A 19,880-nucleotide genomic window follows, 5' to 3' on the forward strand; every position below is an offset into this window, starting at 1 on the left:
AATATGGGTGTCCAGATACTTGGCTTAGTCTGGGAGGAAGGAAGCAGAATGAACATGGAATCAAGTCGTGAACTTTGACAGTTTCTCTTGGCTGCATAAGACAGCCATAGGCAAGAGAATGTTTTACTGCCGCTTGTCTGTCATTAAACCATCTAAAGGGGCACCTGCTTGGCTCAGTTGGCTAGGCATCCGACTTTGGCTCAGGTCATGATCTCACAGTTCATGAGTTCAAGCCCCGCATCGGGCTGTCTGCTGTCAGCACAGGGCCCACTTCAGATCCTCTGTCCCCCTCTCTCTCTGCCCCTCCCCCACCTGCATTTTCTCTCTTTCTCTCTCTCTCTCTCTCTCTCTCTCTTTCTTTCTCTCTTTCTCTCTCTCTCTCTCTCTCTCTCCCCTCTCCCTCTCTCTTTCTCTCTCTCTCTCCCCTCTCCCTCTCCCTCCCCCCTCAAAAATAAATAAAAATATTTTTAAAAATATCTAAAGATGTGAACACTAGTCCCTCTGAAATCTTCAGAGCATCTCTTCTCCCAGGTAGAGCCGGGATTTATTACGGGTACTTTATTCCAGTAAACCTACAAAGTATCTCACATTCATCCATAAAACAAACCACAAGGATGACGTAAATGAACTCAGCTCCATTTTACAGGTGGAAAGGTTAAGGCCAGTAGAACCCTACCACCACCTGGAGTCCGGGAGAGAACAGAGACGAGGCCAGAGCTGCTGGCTCCCAGCTTGGGGTTATATAACTCCCCGACTCCTCAAGTCCCTGGAAACTGAGGCCAATTCCCTGGAAGATCATTCTGTTCTCTCCTGTTTTTTCAAGAATAGAGCCAGCTTGATCACTGGCTCTGAGGATTGTATGAGAATGTCCCGTTTTCTTTCTTCCATGAACTGAATGCCTACCATCATGATCATTGTTTAATCAGGTTATATTTGAACCTGCCCGGATCCCATATGTTTATGTTTGCTTGGCTCTTATTTTGAAGACCCTTATTTTATTTATGTATACCGTCCTCAGTTTCCAAAAAGGATTTCAAAAGACTTACAACAAAGGAAATAAACAAGGGAGATGAATACAGTAGAAAGACAGAAAACCACTGCCACAGAAAGGAGGCAGAAGTAATGACATCTGTAGGGGTGAGCATAGTTCCTGTGACTGGGCATCACGTTGTCTGACTTCAGTACCAGAAAAGCAGCAGCCATGCTCCGCGGGAGGGACAGGGCCCTGAGAAGCATCCACAGTGCTCCAGCTGTGAGTTGGATGAGCAGACGGGCTGCAGGTCCCTGCCTCTGACTGAATGTGACACACGCAGACTTGCTCACCACGCTTTGCAGTCACTGTTGTCACATTGCTCAGAAGTTGAAGGAGCAAACACTTGGCCCAGTGACCAGGCAAGGCCTGACCAGGAAAGCTAGAGCGGGTGTCCTGTTCTGCTAATGGAGATGCTGGTCTCACCCAGGAGTAAAGGCAGAGGAGGGGCTGTGGGGCAAGAACCACCAGAGCTCTACTGCCCTTGGCCTTGCTGGCGGGCAATGCAGACGCTCCCAGAAGAGGAAGCAGCAGGACAGGCAGGCAGAAGAAGCCAGGTGACAGGCGTGTTAACTGAAGCACACCTAGGATGACCCGACCGGCGTGGGTTCCTTACTGAAGAGCAGCCTTCCCTCTGGGTTGACCAGAGCTCTAGAGACAGCTTTTCTTCTGACGAGTAAAACCTCAGCATTGGAGAATCCTTGTCCTGTCATTTTTAGCCTTAATGAGAGTAGAACGAGCCTCTGGAACAAGGTGCAGTGGAGTCAGGAGAAGTGGCCTTAAGTGAAAACACAGCTGTGGGGTTTACAGACGGCGCTGCAGGGAGGCGTCCTCCGGTGGGGCGGCCAGCCTCGCCATAGACTTTCCAACACTAATGAATCGGGAACTCCGTGCTGCACAGGATTTAGTTTGATGGGTCCCTGTGCCAGCAGATGGATGTATTTTTCTTGAAAGACCAAGGTGCCAGAAATCTCCATGATTACGTTACTGGCTCTTTTTTGTGGTTTGGGAAGTTGAGCGTCAGGACTGCAGGATCCTCTCGCTCTTTCTCTTATTTTTTCCAGGTCAGAACCAGAGCTTGGGGTGGGGAGGAAAATCCTGCTGAATGAGCAAGTTCTTTCTTAAAAAGCTCTCTCCAAGTCCAAAAAGACTTCAGTGGACTTAGGAGAAAGAAACCTAATACATTGCCATAGAATCGTTGTGAACCAAGTGGAAGCCAAGTCCACAGCATCTTTGTCTTATAAAAGAAAGCAAAGAGTAGATGGAAAAAAAGAAATAATGCTTAGGAGAGCCAAACCAAACAAGAAAAACCAAAGATCACCTCAGCGAATGTGAAGATTTCCTTCTAATAAGATTTTTCAATTACAAATCCAAGGCTCAGGTAGAAGTAACTTCTGCTCGTTGAGAGGGCCATAAATGGCATGCCCGAATGTCAGAAGGATGTTGGGATTTGCCACTTTCAGCTTCGGGAAGAGTTGGACACCCCGCAAGACCAGTGGACTGTGAGGGGAAGAGCCGACCATGCAGTGGCTGGAGGCTTCCCAGGCTGGTCCTTGACCTGCGTTTGAACCTTGGTCCTAATAGCTAGCAGATTGAAGGAGGCTCACAGGCCTCCTGGAGAACCCATGTTGGTTTGAACTAGAGTGATTCTGGCTCCAGAACCAGCACTCTGCTTTTACCAGCTACCTCCCTCACTACACCCCTGTGAGAGGAACCCGGAGCCTGGCTCCCAGGTCCCCTGCTCAGTCACAAAGCAGCCTGCAAGTGGTGTCTGGGCCATGGTCAGAGACATCCGGTTGCTCATCGGAGGTCGTTTTGAAGCTATTGGGGACAAAATAGACAACTCCTAAACCTCTTAATGTACTTTTGGCCTTCCCAAGGTCAGGCCAGGCATTTTCGAAAGTACCAGAAGCTCTGAGCTGGTATCTTCCTTAGTTGATGGAGTTTAATGCCAAGTGGCCTGGGCACAGGGTTCTCCGGGAACATGACTTATGGAACTGTGCACCTGAGCAGATTGAAGCTTGATTTGCTCACTAGCCCAGGGGAACATCTGGATCACCACCTCTAGCCACCCTTTCTTGTCCTGTCCCATTATTCCTTTTCAGTTATTCTTACGAATGTCATCTGGCCCATTGGCTCCACTGGGCTGGCATACAAAATAAGGTCACATTTCCTCAAACGGTTACAAATGGCTGCATGGACCCCTCTGCTGCTTGGCCCGGGGCATTCCTTCCTCCCTGGGGAGGTTTATGTAGTCCTAAACCGATCACTCTTATTCCCCCGTGCTACCTGCAGGAGGAATGACCCTGCTGCCTCCCTTGCCGTCCCCCACCCCCAGAGCCCAGAGGGACTGAAGGAGAGCCTCTGGCGGGCCCAGCAGCCCCAGTGGGCCTATAACCCACATTCCCGTGGCGAATGAGGAAGGACTGTTCTCTCCCGACAGTCCTAGCCCCTTCCCTCATCACCCACACTGCCAGTTTCCTGGGGCCCTGCCTGGAGCAGGAGGGCTGGGTCCAAAGGGGTCCTAGCAGGAGTCTCATATTCTAGCTGCCCGGCCCCTGCCCTCCTCTTTGATGTAGCCTGAGCCCCTGAAAGTAAAAGGCTCTTCCATTTTCTGCCCACGGGAGATTGGCCTGGCCTTTGTCCAGAGGAAAGCCTTGCCTCTAACCAGACCCACTGAAAGGCCTTTTTCCTCTGCGGGTGAAGGCTGACCGAGTGACCTTGTTACTGCCTTTTGGGCTTCCTTCTCTTCTCACCCAGCACCAGGAATGTGGTGCAATTGGAAACTGTCCTCCCCGGGGCAAAGGTTGACTAGTGGCAGCTGCCTCTGGAAAAGGGAAAGCTGGACCCGGTGAAGTGTCGTAGCGATGGGCATTCCAAACCAAGCGGTTCCACGGGTGGGTCCCTGCAGTCTCGACACAGCCCGTAGGCCTGCCTGTTGCCTTGCTGTGCTGGGCTCGTGGGACACAGTACATATTCTTGAGTGAGGGACTGCGTGCATCTTCAAAGGTGCTGGCGAAATGGAGCACCTGGGTACCAAGGGGATTTGAGCCATTGCTTCTCATCGGGGGACAGTTACTGAGGGGGGCAGATGTGAGGCAGAATTTCTTCACCGAAGTAAGAGGACGCAAAACAAACTCAGGGTGACAGAGATTCTGGCTGTAAGTTGGGTGACTGGACGGTTGTTGATAGGTAATTAAAATGCTCTGAGTCTCAGCAGGTCAGCTCAGTGACATGCGTTGAGCACCTGTGGCGGCCAGTGATGAGGACACTGGGGGTCAGGGTGCCTGGTGAAGCTCTCCACCCTGAGCCCTCGGACTCACGGGGCAGAGAGGCCCTGCCTCCAGTTACCAGAGGAGGGAAGAATAAAAGATTGACTTTCACAAAGAGAAGCTCAAAGGATGTGTAGGGTCTTGCTGGCATAGACAGAAAGGGTGCTCCTAGAAGCAGTCACAGCTTAAGGAAGGGCCAGAGGTGTCAAAGTACATGGCATGACCCAAACTCACACAGTGAGCTCTACACTGTGGGAGAAGTGCGTGGAATTTTGCAGCAGGAGCAGACGGGCTAGGGGCATCCTTCCCTGTTCAGGCAGACTCGTGTTTCTCCCTTAAGACTCCCGTCACCTACCCTGAGGTCCTCCCTGGTTGGCACCTTCTCCTCAGCACATGCCCCCCTCACCATCCCTCTTTATAGTCCACTTTTGTTCACGTGAGCAGCCAACCCCCAGAGATCCCAGGCTGTTTAATTCATTTTTATACCTGTGGCATATAGACAGAAGGAAGCCATCAAAGGTATTTAAAGAGGGAAGTGTCATCAGGCTTGTGTTTTAGAAAGATAACTCAGCTGCATTGTGGAGAGTGGAACCAAGAAGTGGGTAGACGTATTATGTGTCTGACAGTAGAAGGGGCGCCTGGGTGGCTCAGGCGGTTGAGCGTCCGACTTCGGCTCAGGTCATGATCTCGCGGTTTGTGAGTTCGAGCCTCGCGTCGGGCTCTGTGCTGACAGCTCGGAGCCTGGAGCCTGCTTTGGATTCTGTGCCTCCCTCTCTCCCTGCCCCTCCCCCCCCCAAAAAAAAATGAATAAACGTTAAAACAAATTTTTTTAGTGAAAAGTAGAGGTCTGGAAGCCCGACAGAGACCAGGCACGGCTCAGTCAAGGCTGTGACTCTGCTCTTTCGTGGGTCTTTAAGGGCAGCTTCTTCTGTGGGTTGACTTCATTCTTAGGCTGGTGACAAGCTAGTTGCAACAACTCTGGCCACTCATGCCCAGAAGCGCAAACATCCCCTCATATCTCATTGGCTTCAGTTAGGTCACATGTCCATTCCTGAACCAATCCCTAGGGAATTCCAATTCCAGGAAATGCCAGGCACTGATTGGCTTGGGTTCCTGACCCTTACTGAAAGGTGTATATGATTACCTTCAAACTGTCAGGCCCAGCCCTGGAAACTGGATCTGCTTCTCCCTGAATTCCCTGGACTGAGTGGGAGGGTAACTAGCTGAACAAATCTAGGGCATCACTGAGAAGGAGGAAATGACTGCTGGATACTGTGCCCAGGTCTGCCTCATAGGCCGGTTGGACCCATTCGTTTGTGTAGGTACCTACAAAACACCTATACACCCACAGTGACACACTTTGTGGATCCGTTTGGGAAATGTATTATTGTCCTGGGTGAATTTCACACCTCTCATGGAGGACCTTTTCATCCCAACCTCCAACTCTCCATTCCTTGATTTCTACTCATGTTGAGGTTGACTGCCCGTCTCCAAGGTCAGACGCGGCTTCCTCTCTGACTGCAGCCTCCAGTGCTCCCCACTCCCTCATGGACACTCTTACAATTCCTCTCCTTGACCTCATGGACACTCAGGAGGCCAGTGTTGTCCAGTGGCTAGCAGTGTGGATCACACTTTAGTTCTGCAACTTACTTGCTAATTTGGGCTAAATACTGAAAACTCCTCTGTAACATATGGATAGGAACCAACCTCACGGGGCTGTTTAAATAGAGGATTAAGGACAGAGAACATGCTCGATAAATACTAGCTCCGTACAAGACATCTGTCACCAGGATCTTTCTGCTTCCTTCCCATCAGCCCCTTTCGTTTTTATTTCTTGCCTGTTCCCCCTTAGAGTCTCTGGCGCATCTGTTGCCAATATCGTATCTCTACTCCCTCGCTCCATTATTCTTCCCTCAAACCTTCCTGGCAAATGCTCAGCTTTGGACCAACCTAACTTTCTTCATGCCAATGTCTAAGTTGCTAGAAAAAAAAAATCAACATCTGGGCAGATGGTTGCTACAGTAACTTCAGTTCCTGTGGCCTCAGCTGGACCGTTAATGCTCCCTGGCAGTCCTCGTGCTCTTCCCTGGTCAACGGTTTTTCCTGTTCTCCAAAGAAACGATTTCAAGCCTTCATCACTTTCCTCCAACCTCCTTTCCTTCCCTCACCAAACCCTCCATTCCTTGAGGATAATTTGACCTCCTAATTCTCAGAAAAGAACAAAATCAAACTGGAACATTCCAAACCACCACCATCCCCCATCCTGCTCCCCACCCCCGCCAAATCCACAGATATATCCGCATCCCTGCCCAGCCTTCCCTACTGCTGCAGTGGAGAAAGGCCCTTCCACTTGTATGTTGGTTTCCAGTCCCTCCTGTCATCTCGGACACCTTGATGTTTTAACTACCTCCATCTCTCCTTTGTCTTTGAGCCCTCCTTCTGTAGTGCGTCTTTTATATCTGCATTCAAGCAAGCCTGTTATCTAACAGTACACTCTCCGTTAAGCCCCCGTCCTATTGTCCTGTCCTGTTCTAATCCATTCACCTTGACTCTTTGCCCCCACCGTCTAACTTGCTAAAAGAGTTACATGCGCTCCTGATCCCCACTTCCTTATCTTCTCATTTTTCACCCCATCACACCCTGATCTCTGCTCCCACCACTCTCCTGAGAGTCCTTGTTGCTAAATCCAATGGATTCTTTGTTTTGGATGTTTGTTCCTCCCTTACTTGCCCTCTTAAAAGGATTTAATGCTGCTGACTGCTCCCTCCTTAAGGCATGTTCTCCTCTTGGCTCCTGTAACATCATAACTCAAAATTCCATGACCACTCCTTCTTAGTCTCCATTGCCCAGCTCTGAAATACAGCTGTTCTGTCAAAGACCTCATTTTGACTCTTCATACTCTCTTAGGACATTCTCATCCACACCAGTGGCTTTAGTCACCATCTTACTTGTTATTTAGAGGCTTCCAAATTTGTACCTCCAGATAAGTCTTGCCTATAAAGTTCGGAATTGTTTATACAAGCTGCCTACTGTTCATCTCCACTAAGATGCCTCTCAGACACCTTCAAATCAGCACTCCCAAACTAAACTCAAGCTTTTTCCAAACCTGCCATTCCTCCTTGTCACGGTGCGTAACAGCACCGTCTGCCCTGCTGCCCAAGGCAGAGCACCTTAAACGTCACCTTTGATGCCTTCCCCTCTGGCAGGCTTTACATCCAGACCATTACCAAGTCCTGTAATTCCGGTGAGGTGGAAAGAGCGTGGGTTTCAGCTGAAATTCGAATTGTGGTTTGGACAAATTACTTAACCTTTCTCAGCCTCAAGTTCCTCCCCTGTAAAAAGGAAATTGTAATACCTAATTCAGATGGTTGTGGTCAGGGTAAAGGAGAGCCTTTCCTTGCTAGGTATTCAATAAATATGAGTTCTACAGTCAATAAGTATGAGCACTCTTCTGTCCCGTACCTCTCTCCCCGCCTCATCACCACCTCTACTTACTCACCTGTTAAATTTGTATTCACAGTTTCTTGACCTCAAGAATCCCCCAGAATGAAATTTCCCATAACTCCTTTACGACTAAAGACTACAGCTTCTATCTCATCACATTTATCGTAAAGAATTTGGAAAAGGCAAGGAAAGGAAAGGAGCACTGTTGCCATTGTTCCTTCCAGTCTTTCTTCTATGTGGTCTTTGTTCTGTTTTTACATCGTTTTCTTGATACATAATCAAGTACACATCCTGATTTTTTCCAGATATTTTCCTAGATTAGTAAAAATTCTTCATGGCTGCTCTTCTGCATGTGACTATATAGTAGAGTTTACCTAACCACTTTGCTTTTGCTTATCTTTTAGAGTCTTTCCAATAAATGATACTGAAGTGAACGGTTTTACAAAAAAAACTTTTCCTCTTATATTTATGGTAATTTTTCTAAACCATACATTCATCAATCACTGAGTCAAAGGATTTGAAAATTTCTAAGTGGTGCAGTCTTTGCAATGGACCAAATGAATATAGGCCTGGCCTCAGCTACAAAGAGGGAAGTAAAGAGAAAACGGTATAGTTAATAGATTTTTTTTTTAACTTCTGTTTTACTGAAAGAGGGCTGGGAAGATCCAAGCAGTGCTCTGTAGGGAAAACATGCCTTTGACTTGAAGTTCCTGGCTTCATGTTGGTGAAGAAGGGCTTGTTTCTGTTTTTGTATTTTCATCTGGGTCAGTAAGAGGACGAGCCATTCCTCCAAGCTTGTTTCCCTCTAAGGAAGAGAAAAATCATCCAGCATCTAATGATGCAGATCTGTGTTAACAGCCTTGCAGTTAAAAAAAAAAAAAAAAAAAAGTTATAATAATGTACCCTCCTAATGTGCAGTTAATTTTAGTTAAAATTTCCCTGGCGCTTTAAAAACCCAGTGAATTTTTAAATCTAGTAATTGGCTCTAGGTCTAGAAATGTTAAAGCTGCCATATCCAACTCTGCTGTAGCAGGACACGCCCAACCTCCCTGAGTTCTTGCTTCCCAGCAACCCAGAAGGAGCTCTGCACTCACCTGAGCACTCCCCTCCAGAATCCAGAAAGAAACCAAGACCTCATTACCAGATTCTCGTTCCTGGTCATCCCTAATCAGAGAAAGCTACTGAGTGCCTCAAAGTTAATATGTCCAAAATCAAACTTGTGGCTTTCTAGCCACCCCCAGATTCAGCAGTGGAACAGTCGCCTGAGTGATTGTTCAAGTCAAAACTTGAACTGTCCTTGATTTCTTCTTTTCCATCCTCACCACTCCCCAACATGGAACCCTGCATGTCCTGTCACCTCTGCTTCTCAGAATTTACTTCTTTTTTTTGAAGTTTATTTATTTTTGAGACAGAGAGAGAGCTAGGAGGGGCAGAGAGAGAGGGAGAGAGAGAATCCCAAGCAGGCTCTGTGCTGTCAGCACAGAGCCCAACACGGGGCTCGATCTCACAAACTGTGAGATCATGACCTGAGCTGAGATCAAGAGTTGGATGCTTAACCAGCTGAGCCACCCAAGTACCCCTCAACATTTACTTCTAAGGTAGATTCTTAAATTGTCCATTTCTCTCTCCCTCTTGGGCCCCCTCCCCAACCCTTTAGCCCCACCCCCCATCACTGCTCACCCGCGCTGCTGGGTGGCCTCCTGCTCTACCCTACAGCCTGCTGTCTACACAGTAGCCAGAGAGATCTTTAAAACCTATGGGGCGCCTGGGTGGCTCCGTCGGTTAAGCGTCCAACTTCAGCTCAGGTCATGATCTCACGGTCCGTGAGTTCGAGCCCTGCGTCGGGCTCTGTGCTGACTGCTCAGAGCCTGGAGCCTGTTTCAGATTCTGTGTCTCCCTCTCTCTGTGCCCCTCCCCTGTTCATGCTCTGTCTCTCTCTGTCTCAAAAATAAATAAACGTTAAAAAAAAATTAAAAAAATAATAATAATAAAACCCAATTTTGATCATGTCATCTACCCATTCCTCACCAAAGGCTTTTCTTTTGCTATTTGGGTAATTCTAAGGGGGCCAGTGAGGTTCTTCAAGTTCTGCCCTGGCCTCCCTCTGCAGCATCACTGACCACCATGTCCCCTGTACCTACTGGGTTCTGGCTTACCAGCTACCCTTCAGTGCCCGGACTCCTGCATCAGGGCCTCTGTACATGCTGTGCTCTCTGCCAGCGAGAATCTCCTTTTCTCCCCATCCTCCACCCCCATAATTTAGTTAACCCCCTCCTCCTTCTCTCCTTCCCAGTCTAGTTCAGGTTATTTACTTCTGTCGAAATGCGGGAGTCTTTTTCCTGCTTCAGAGAACCTATATTAACTGGAAGCTTGATATTCATTCATTCACTCATTCGTGTGAATTGATTATCTGCCGCTTCTACCATGAAGGAGGCCCCTCTCTGCCTCTCTTCACTGTTCTTCCCCCATCAGCTAGCTCAGTGTCTGGCACAAAGTAAGTGCTTAGTAAATAATCGGTTACCTGCTGAATGAATAAGCAGAGTCCAGTAGCAGTCCTCACTGATGACAGTGGCCCGTAAGGCATGGCTCTTCCCAGAGGTGGCAGGCCCGGGTTCTCCACAACATGTCAGCTGGAGGGAATGTGATTTTGCTTTTTTTTTTTTTTTTTCATTTCAGCCATCCGAATGAATAAAACATGCAGCCTAGACTTAATTATTTTTCTCTTCTCTCTCTCTTCAGCTAAAACTTGCTTTCACTCTGGATCACGAGACTGGATTGCCTCAAGGATGTCACATCTACGAGTACCGTGACAGCAACAAGTAAGCCACCCAGTGGGAAGGAGGGTCACCTCACCGTGTCCTGGAGAGGCAGCGCCTAGGGGCTGCCTTACACTGGACCTCTCCGACAAAGGGATTGTCGGGAAGAGAACCACACTTTGGGGCACTCTGTTAGCAAATAGCTGGCACAAAAGTATTTCTCCTGTAAAATCTATCTGGCTCCTAAAGACGGGACTGGAAGTACTCGTATGGGATGTGTTAGACATATATGCAGAAGCAGACCTTCCTTCCCAGGCTCCAGCTTTCCTCTGGACCCACCCCCACTCCGTCTCCAACGATGTCCTTGCTAACTTGATTCACGGTGTGACTTCGGCTCTTGCTGTCGTTCCGTCTGACTACACGTATGTGGACAGGTTTTGCTGTGTTAGCCTACCTTGCGAGTTTTGTAATTGGGGGGTTTCTGGGTACTTACAGAGATCTCAGTCGGTGATCTTAGGATTAGCAAGGTGGCGCCTGGCATACTTGTATAGCACCTCTCCACTTCGCCACAGACTGCCTCTCTAGCCACGTAGTTTTGCCTGTGAGGCCGTGAAAGTGGTGGCGAGTGCCCGATGATGGCAATGACAGTGATGATGATGGACAACGACGGCAGCTACTGGTGAGCACCTACCTACTGTGTGTCAGGCACACTACTGGGGATATGACATTATCCCACTTAATCCTCATAGCAACCCGAAGAGTTGTTCGTTCATTATCATTGTCATATTTGCCGAAGCTAAAGTCTAGGGAATGTAACTTGCCCAAGGGCACTCGCCACAGCTGTGTGAGGAAGAGTCCGCACGATCACATTTACTCTAGGAAGAGAACAGATGAACAACAGTTGTTGTCCCAAGTTGCTGCTTTTGGGAACCCCAGTCAATGACAAGAACGGTGTCAACCTGGACTCGAGGACTAATTGTTTAACTATCTGGGCGTTTAATTTTACCCAGTGGAAGGAATCGAATGGGCACATGCCAGTGGGACTATATGTTCCAGAAGAGAAACTTGGGTCTTCCTGAAGAACGCTTGCTCTGTTATGGGTGGAAGGTGGGTCAACCGGGTGCCTTCATGACCAAATCTCCATTCGTATTACCCTCAAGGCGTTATTCTTGTTTGTAATTTATCTTTAGAGGATGCCACAGTAAGTGTTGCATACCCTCCATTCCTACCAAATTAGTCTTTTAGGAAAGACTGGCCAAGCGCCCTCTGACCCCACCGTCTGTCCTCTTGGATGGCACTGTTTCTGGAGTTCCAGAGTTTCTAGGCCGTTTTGTCAGAGATACCGTCACAGCTTCTCATAATGCTTAATTCATCAGAGCAGCAGGGCTGGGCTTCTCAGGTCCAGGGACTGGTGGGGACAACTGAATGAGTTCCTTGGTGGCAAGTGCGAGCGTCTCCAGGGAGTAAGAGAAACATCAGCCATAAGCTGTCATCCATGCCAGCCTGCGCTCCCCGGGCCGGTGCTTTGCCTGGTGGCAGCGAACGGCAGCCTCGTCGGTGCACACAGACCGTGGTAGCAGAAACCCATCTTTCAGCCCGGAAGGTTTACAGACTGCAATTCTGACCTGACTCCCTACTCTTTGGGAAAAAGGTTGGCAGCGTTTTTGTCCAGTGGGAGGATGACACCAGCCTTCCTTCCTTTAGGTTCATGTCTTAGCAGTTCAGAGGTGCAACGGCAGCCACAGCTTAGGTAGTCTTTGGAGCCGAGAGGAAAAGATAGCCCAGTTCTGTTCCTTGGCCTAATCCCCAACCCCTAGCATGTTTTCAGAGTAAGCAACGTAAGAGGAGAATTTAGGGGGTGTAAATATTGGTAAGCTTTGGCCCCCAGAGATGTGTAACTGAAAGCATTTGTGTAGGAGAGCAGATAGGAGCCACGATCCGGGAAACTATGGCCATCAAATGCCTCAGCGACTCCTCTCTGGTTCTCTCTGGCTCATCTTGGAGGCAGTCTGAAGGTTCATTCTCAATTTGTGGACAAATTTCTTAAGGTCTGAGCCTCCAGTTTCTTCATCTGTTAAGAACAATGGGACTAATGATACCTTCTGCCATAACTGGGGGAATGATCGTCATGGGGATTGGACTGACATGGTAAAGACATCATCACAGCCTATCGTATAAAGTGCCCACAGAAGTGTTGATTGCCTCTCCTTCCCAAACAGAATGTATCTCGTGACTTCCATTCTGTTCTATTTTCCCAGTGCTGGCAGGGCTGCGTCCGCGAGCTGTCGCTGCAGCTAACAGAGTACTGAGAAGGGAAGGGGCTGGCGCACATGTCTTTGACGGCCCTCAGCTCTGTGCGATGCACTCTGTCTAAAGGCAGACTCCTCTCCCCATGTGTAAATTGTGAAGTGAAGCATGGAGAATCCCGTGAACTTGACTGTGACTTTCTCCTCTCCCCTAGGCGCTGCCCTGTATTTCTCTGTTCACTTTTAGGGTCATTTCCCCTGGAGTGCCTCAATCCCAGTATTGGTATAACAGTGGTGTTCAGGAAATGAGGATATTTCGCCCCAGGCCCTAAGGGGCCCATGTTGTCTCAGCCAATAACATGAATTCAAGAGCAGCAGAGAGATGAGGTTCTGTATGTGAAAGAATTAGCTTGGTATCTGACTATTTGTTTGGTACAATTAATTAATGAAATGACTACTTTTATCTGGGTATGTCCCACAGTATAATTCATAGTCATTTTAGTATTTATCTCTGCCACATTCAATCTGTCAGTAAAGAAGGTGTTGTGAGTGAGTATGGAGGCTGTTGGGTTCTCCCCAGTGGTCTTGCCTTTCAAATGAAGCAGCCCTGGGGCACTAGGGTGGCTCAGTTGGTTAAGCGTCTGACTCTTGATTCTGGCTCAGGTCATGATCTCACGGTTCAGGTCGTGAGATGGAGCCCCACGTTGGGCTCCACACTGACAATGCAGAGCCTACTTGGGATTCTCTCTCTCTCTCTCTCTCTCTCTCTGCCCCTCCCCTGCTCACGTGCACTCATGTTCTCTCTCTCAAAATAAATACATAAACATTAAAAAAAAAATTTTTTTAATGGAGTGGCCCTGAAAATAGGCACTCTGCTCTTATTTCCCCTGGACGCTCTTACCCTTACCCTGGACGCTTTCCCTAGACGCTTCCTTCCCTGGAACATCCTGGTAGTCCTGATTTGGGGCTTGATGTCATCCCGTTCTCCATCTGCATAAAGGGACTCATACTTGCCACTGAGTTCCAAGGACAGGCCCTGGGACTTGTCCATATGTGGCCGGACTTGGACCCTGCCTCTTCTTGAGCTGGAGGGCACGGTTCACATAAACATTCTTAAAGCTTTGAGGTCATTAGAGGAAGGAAGCTGTCCTATTGTGCCTGGGGTTAGAGGAGTAAAGCTTTTCACTCAGATCATCTCGTCAGCCTCCCAAAAGCTGTTCAAAGCTGCACCTAAGAGATGTGAGGTCTCCCTGCAACCCGACCCCAACAGGTACTACCAGTCACCCCCATGGACCTGGGGACCACCTTCTTTTTTCCTGTTGCAGAAAGCTTCAGTGCCTTTAACATGCAATCCAGTGAATCCGGGAATGATCGAGAGTTCTGTTTCTCACACTGGGGTGTGGAGATCTCTTCACAGAGCAGAACAGACCCAAAAAAGCAAATAAGTGCTTCATGAGAACTACTATGCATTCCCTTGGCCCCTGCTCCACACCACATGCTGTGCTAGGCTCCGGGCACAAACGGTGACAACGGTGACTTGGACCTACCCCACAGCCTCGAGGGGTTTGTGTCAACCGCAGACCGCGTGGCAGTCCCACCAGGGTGATGCGGATGCCTCTTGATGGGGCGGAGGCGGGGGAGCCGAGTGCTGTGGGACTTTGGAGCACCACACGGGTGCCTGTCTCCTCTGCAGCTGAGGGAGCTTCACGTGGCTTTTTGTTCTGGTGGCTTTTGAGACTTTATTTTTGTCTTTGGGGTTCCGCGGTTTTACTGCATTCAGTCTGAGTAGATCTGTCTTTATCATGTTGCTGGGGATTCCGTGTCGTTCTTCCCATTCCAGAAACCCTTTTCTGCTATCTCTTTGATTCCCTCCGATCTCTCCTTCTAGAACTCCTGTTAGAAACCTGCCATGTTATTCTGTCTTTCCTCTCCTTTTCCCATCTCCTTTTCTGCCAGTGCTGTATTCTGGCACTTCCTCGAAAACATCTGTTTTCGAGTTTACAAATCTCCTTGTAGCTATTCATAATCAGCTGTTTACTACACCTTCCAAATTTGAGGGTTTCATTTTTATTTTTAATTTTTAGGAGTTCTCTTCAGAGCTTTTTAAAATCAGCCTGTTATTTTTTATTTTTTGTTTTTTAGCGTCCTAGTTTTTATTATGGTTTCTGTTCCTTTCGTGTCTTCATTTATTCTGTTTATCCGTATAGCCTCTTTCAAGTGTTCGATTATCTCTAGTCTTAAGGGTACCGATTCTCCCACGTGTTGTGTCTGAAGCCTCGCCTTCACGGTGGCTCGTGGTGGTGGTTCACTCTTTATCAGGAGACCATCTGAAGTAGGGATTGTTTTCACCGTGGGAGCCGATGGGTCGCGGATGTGTGTTTTCATCGCCTTGGCATTAGTTCTTCCGGGACCCCAAGTTCCAGAGGCTCAGCCAGTTTGGTGTGAACCTCTTGGCTCAGGATTCCCAGAACCTGGGTGGTGTATATTCAGCCTCCTTACCCACATGCAGTGCGGGCTTGGGGTCTCCTTTCTGCAGAGAAACCTCCGCTCCACACCACACACAGACCTCCTCTGGGCTGTGAGAAGGGTCTCCCTGGGCCCTGGTTGATGGCCAGTAGCCCTTCCTGGATCCCTGACGTCCCGTGAGGCTCCCGGTTCCAGGTCCCCGGCCTGGCCTTCCACCTCCTGTGGGCATTAAAATCCCAGCTCCTGTAACTATATCAGAGTTTGATGATCCCAGCCTCAGTTGCCATGATAAAGATTCTGCCTTTGACTTCATTCGCTCTTTAGTTCAGGTACCTGGGAATTTTCCCATTATTCTCTCATGCTCAGTTTTGTATTTAAATTATCCTTGTCATCTATTTCATCTATCTTTTCTCTGTGTTTGTGTTGGGAACAAGGCCCACATCAGTTCAGTCTACCATCTTGTCAGAACCAGAAGTCTGAATGAACTTTTTAAAATGTGAATCTGAATACTCACTCATTCAGCAAGCATATTGAGAGTTGCTGCTAGGTACCAGTGTAGTATTGGGCCCTGTGAACACTCACATGGCCCCCAGAGGCCGATGGGCTAATGGAAGGGGCTGGGCCTCCATCACCAGCAAGATAGCTCTGCCATCAGGCCCTTGCCTGCTCCAGTGTCCCCTATATCCCACCCCCACCAGACCACCTCGAGCCTCTCATGTGCGATATGTCTCTGTGCGACCGCGCTGTTCCCTGTTTCTAGAACCCCACTCTTTCCCACAGCCCTTTTCCCACCCATCTGCCTCTCCTTCCACTCTCAGCCAAGTATCACTTCTTCCGGGAAGCCATTCCAGCCCTAACAGCCATCACTGAAGCTGAGGCCAGTGTCCCTTCTCCGTGGTCCCGTGCCTCACTTGTCTGGTTCCACTTCAGCGTTCCGCACAGTACGGTATAGCTCAGGCATTGGTCCTGAACGCTTCCACCAGGCTGGGCCCTTGTAAGGTCGGGGCCTTGTTTTGTTCATTTCAGTGCCCCCATCGCCTAGCCCAGGACCTGGCAACCGATACTTGACGAAGGGAGTGGGTGGGGGGACCTAACTTAATCTTTTAGAGAAGGAACCTGGCTACAAGGGAGTCAAATCTCTTTCCAGCCTTTGTCTTTTTATTTGTTGTACAATTATGATAAGGATAAATTACTCATGACATCAGGGAAAACTATCTTACTGGATAGTTTATAAATTCTGAAGAACTAACATGTAGAACAAAGAAGCTGCAAAAATTTTATTTAACTCTGTAAATATGTTATTTACATCAACTGCTTCCCATCTTTCGCTTGGATAGTGAGGCCTAGTGATATTTACGAAGAGCATTAACCATGCCAGACCCTCTCAAGTTTCTGATCCATTCAGCGTAACGGTGATAGGAGCTACCAGCTCCTAAATGCCCACAAATCACCAACATGGGGCTCTGGGCTTACCTGGGTTATTTTCAACTTCAAAACCATTCAAGACAGATCTTATTTTCATAATTTTACAGATTTAAAAAAAGAGAGAGAGAGAGCAGTTAACTTGCTCAAGGTCACACTGTGGTCAAGAGCAGAGCCTGGATTTTACCCCAGCGCTAAGCCGATCCCAAAGCCCATGCTGTGCCTTTGCACCACCTGCCTTTCTCTCCACAACATAAATCTTGGGGGTTCTGGTTCCAGCCTCTCCTTGGCAGGCCTGCCCCAGAAGCTCTCAGTCTGGGAAATTCTGGGCTTTCCCATCCCTGCAGACCCCTGGGGGGAGTGGACAGCCTGGTCTGATAGAAGGAACTCCTGACTTGTCACCATAAATCTGAGTTTTGCCAGTCATTCTCCAGGGCAGGTCATTGTCCCCTCTGGGACACAGCCTCTCCGTTGAGAACATGAAGATGACAACACATCTCTGGGTTCGGGGAGAGTGGAATGAGGTGACGCGTGAAGTGGCCATTGGCACAGTGCTCACCTGTACCTGCCCGTGTGGCTCGTGCCCTGGGCCCTGGCAGACCCAGGCTGTAGTTATGTGGTGCCCTCCCCTCCCCGTGGCTCACCCTGGTCCGGAGACCCCCTTGACGCCCACAGCCAGTGGGACAGCTTAGTTCGCTGAACTAATGAAACTAAATCTTCTGTTTTTTCTGACTAGCCAGATGACTCATTTTGGCACCTTGAAACCCGTATCAGGTAGCCAACACCTGGAGGTGTCCGAGAAAGCTTCCCTGTGGGAAGCTTGATTTTCCTCAACTGATGTGCCTTCCCACCTTCATAAACCCACACTGAAGGACAGCGGCACTGCAGCCTTCCAAAAGAGAGGGCAGCACTGGTCCTCGCGTCCTCTGCTCCCTGCAGCCCATGGGCACTTCATCACTCAGGCCACTGGCCTTTCTGGCAACAGCCAGGGCCGAGGCAGGGCCCTGGGACCCTGCCAGCCCACCTGGATGCTTTCCCCCAGCCCCTGGGCACATAGTACTTTCTGGACCTGAGGACCCCCTGACGTGATGGGCTGCCCCAGGGGACTGGCCGGCTCAGCATTCTTGGTCTCAAGACAGTCTGCACGGTCAGAGCGGACCCAGCGGGCAGAGCTTAGCATCACACTGGGATTCTCTCCCTGCTCTCTTGTTTTCATCACGGAGGACATGCCAGGTCAGCTCAGGTCCACTGACAAGTAGCCTCCCAGACAGGATTAAGTGTGAGAAACGTACAGGGGGATGAAGGGAGGAAACACGAGCAGGCACAGCCTGCCCCTGTGAAGGAGGCGGAGAGGAAAGGAGGGCCGGCGGGCAAGGCTCAGCCAGGCCAGTGGAGCCGCCTCGAACCGGGTTTGCGTGTTGGCGGAATCTCCCATCCTGTGGGAGCCGTCCTGCGTGGAGATCCCTGCCGCGCTCCTCGTGGCGGCCCCAGCCCACCCTTTGCACCGCACAGATCCGCCTCTGCCCTCCACCGTGGGGAGCAACTCCCCTGCGGCTCCTGCCTCTTCCCAAGGAGGAGATTCCACGGGAGAAACTACTGGAACAAGTGGGACTTGGGGCCCCCGCCGCTTCTCCCCTCCCTCTCCCCTCAGTGTCCCTCCCAAATTCTTCTCACCCTCAGCCAGCGCCTCAGCAGGTCTTGGCAGCTTAGCTGGTGGTTTGACCCAAACCTGCATCGTGAGGTCTCTGAGCCCTTGGCTGTCATATCCTTCTCGAGCCAGCGTTGGCACATAGGTCTGTACGTCTGTTCACAGTGGAGCAAGGGAGCACCGGGAAGGTCCCCAAGTTCCACGTGCCTCCCTGCCTGCGCCTCCTCTGATCTGAGTTGATTATCCCTCCCTTCCCCCTGCCCCGCCCCCCCGAGATGACCGCTCCTCTCATCTGCTGGCCCCTTCACACTTGGAGTCTAAAGAACCCTGGCAGGAGCTGGCCCTGGGGATTCAGAGGGGCTCAGGCCTCGTTACCCCTGACCACCAGTTCCTCAGGCACCGTCATCCTGACGAGTGTTAATGAGCCCAGCTCTGTGGCTGCCCCCCACCCCCCACCCCGTTGTCCTCTCTGGTCTACAGGGGAAGGCTGCCAGCAGACTCCTTCGTGATCTGGTGTCCCTCTCAGCGGTGCAGTGCCGATGACCCTGGTAAAGGAGTGTCCCGCAGGTGCTCCCATAGAACGTGGGCCCCTGCTCGGTCTTCTGCACGGCCCCTTCCCTCAGCCTCTCTCTTCCTGCCTCTGCTGTCGCCAGGACAGTTCATGCCTTTCCACATCACTCAGCCTTAGTATCATTTTCTCTGGGCTTCTCAGGACCACCCCAGGAGCAAGTGTGCCCCACCCCCTGGGGTCTTTGCCAAGGTGCTAAATTGTACATCCCGTGAAATACCCCAAATCCGTGAATTCTTCCTCATCTCCTCTGATCTCCTGGCCCCTTTGGTCAAGACCCTCAAGTCCTGCTGGCTCATTCTCACTCTCTGTGTATCATCTCTTTCCTCCCTTATCCGGCCCAGTACATCCCCAGCATGTCTGTCATCCTGGCACTTAACCCTAGTCAGGGGCCTGGCAGCCCAGAAAGAAGGTAGGGGATGCTCCTGGGGAGAGAGGAGGACCTGTGCGTGTCTTCCAGCACAGGGACACTGCCAGCCTCCCGAGGGAAGCGTGGCCATGTTTTTGCAAGCCGCCAAAGAGGCCCCTCTGACTGTTCCGCTTCTCCTCCTCTGACCGAGGACACACAGTCTGCCATTGTCCCTGGGCATCGGCATACCTCACGGTCACCAGCCAACTTCACAGTCCTGGTGGACACCACGCCTCCCAGGCTTTCAAATGCTTGACCTGACACCAGGTCAAGCAAAAGCTTTTTCCCGGGTCACCACTGGCAAAATCTGTGAGCGGTCTGGCCGCCATTTTGTGCCAGGTACTCTCCACGCCCCCATGCCGCACTCAGGAGAGCGGCCCCTCTGCCTGCCAGGTAGTGAGCGAGCAGTCCCCAAACTCCCTCTTTCTGTGTGTTTTCTTGTGTCCACTGCAGTACTGCTCGTGTTAGCTCAGATCTGCCGACAGGCAGGTGCCAGGACGACGTCAGTAGAAGGGAAGAAGGCAGGAGAGGGCAGGGAGGGAGTCTTCAGACCTCGATGCAAGTCCGGCCCCTGTGGAGGAGGGGGAAGGAGAAGGACTGGCTAGGAAGGGTCTGAGGC

General features: G+C 50.1%; 1 protein-coding gene across 7 annotated transcripts in view; it reads left to right on the plus strand.

Moving 5' to 3' along the window:
- The window catches only part of DIS3L2 (DIS3 like 3'-5' exoribonuclease 2), a 350,877-nt gene that overhangs the window by 295,935 nt on the left and 35,062 nt on the right, over window positions 1-19,880 (plus strand). For all 7 annotated transcript variants that reach the window (XM_030324128.1, XM_030324127.1, XM_030324126.1 and 4 more), the window contains one exon: window positions 10,486-10,565. In XM_030324128.1, coding sequence (XP_030179988.1) covers window positions 10,486-10,565 — 80 coding nt within the window. The remainder of the gene's footprint in view (window positions 1-10,485; window positions 10,566-19,880) is intronic.

Source organism: Lynx canadensis, chromosome C1, assembly GCF_007474595.2.
Source record: "Lynx canadensis isolate LIC74 chromosome C1, mLynCan4.pri.v2, whole genome shotgun sequence".
NCBI lineage: Eukaryota > Metazoa > Chordata > Mammalia > Carnivora > Felidae > Lynx > Lynx canadensis.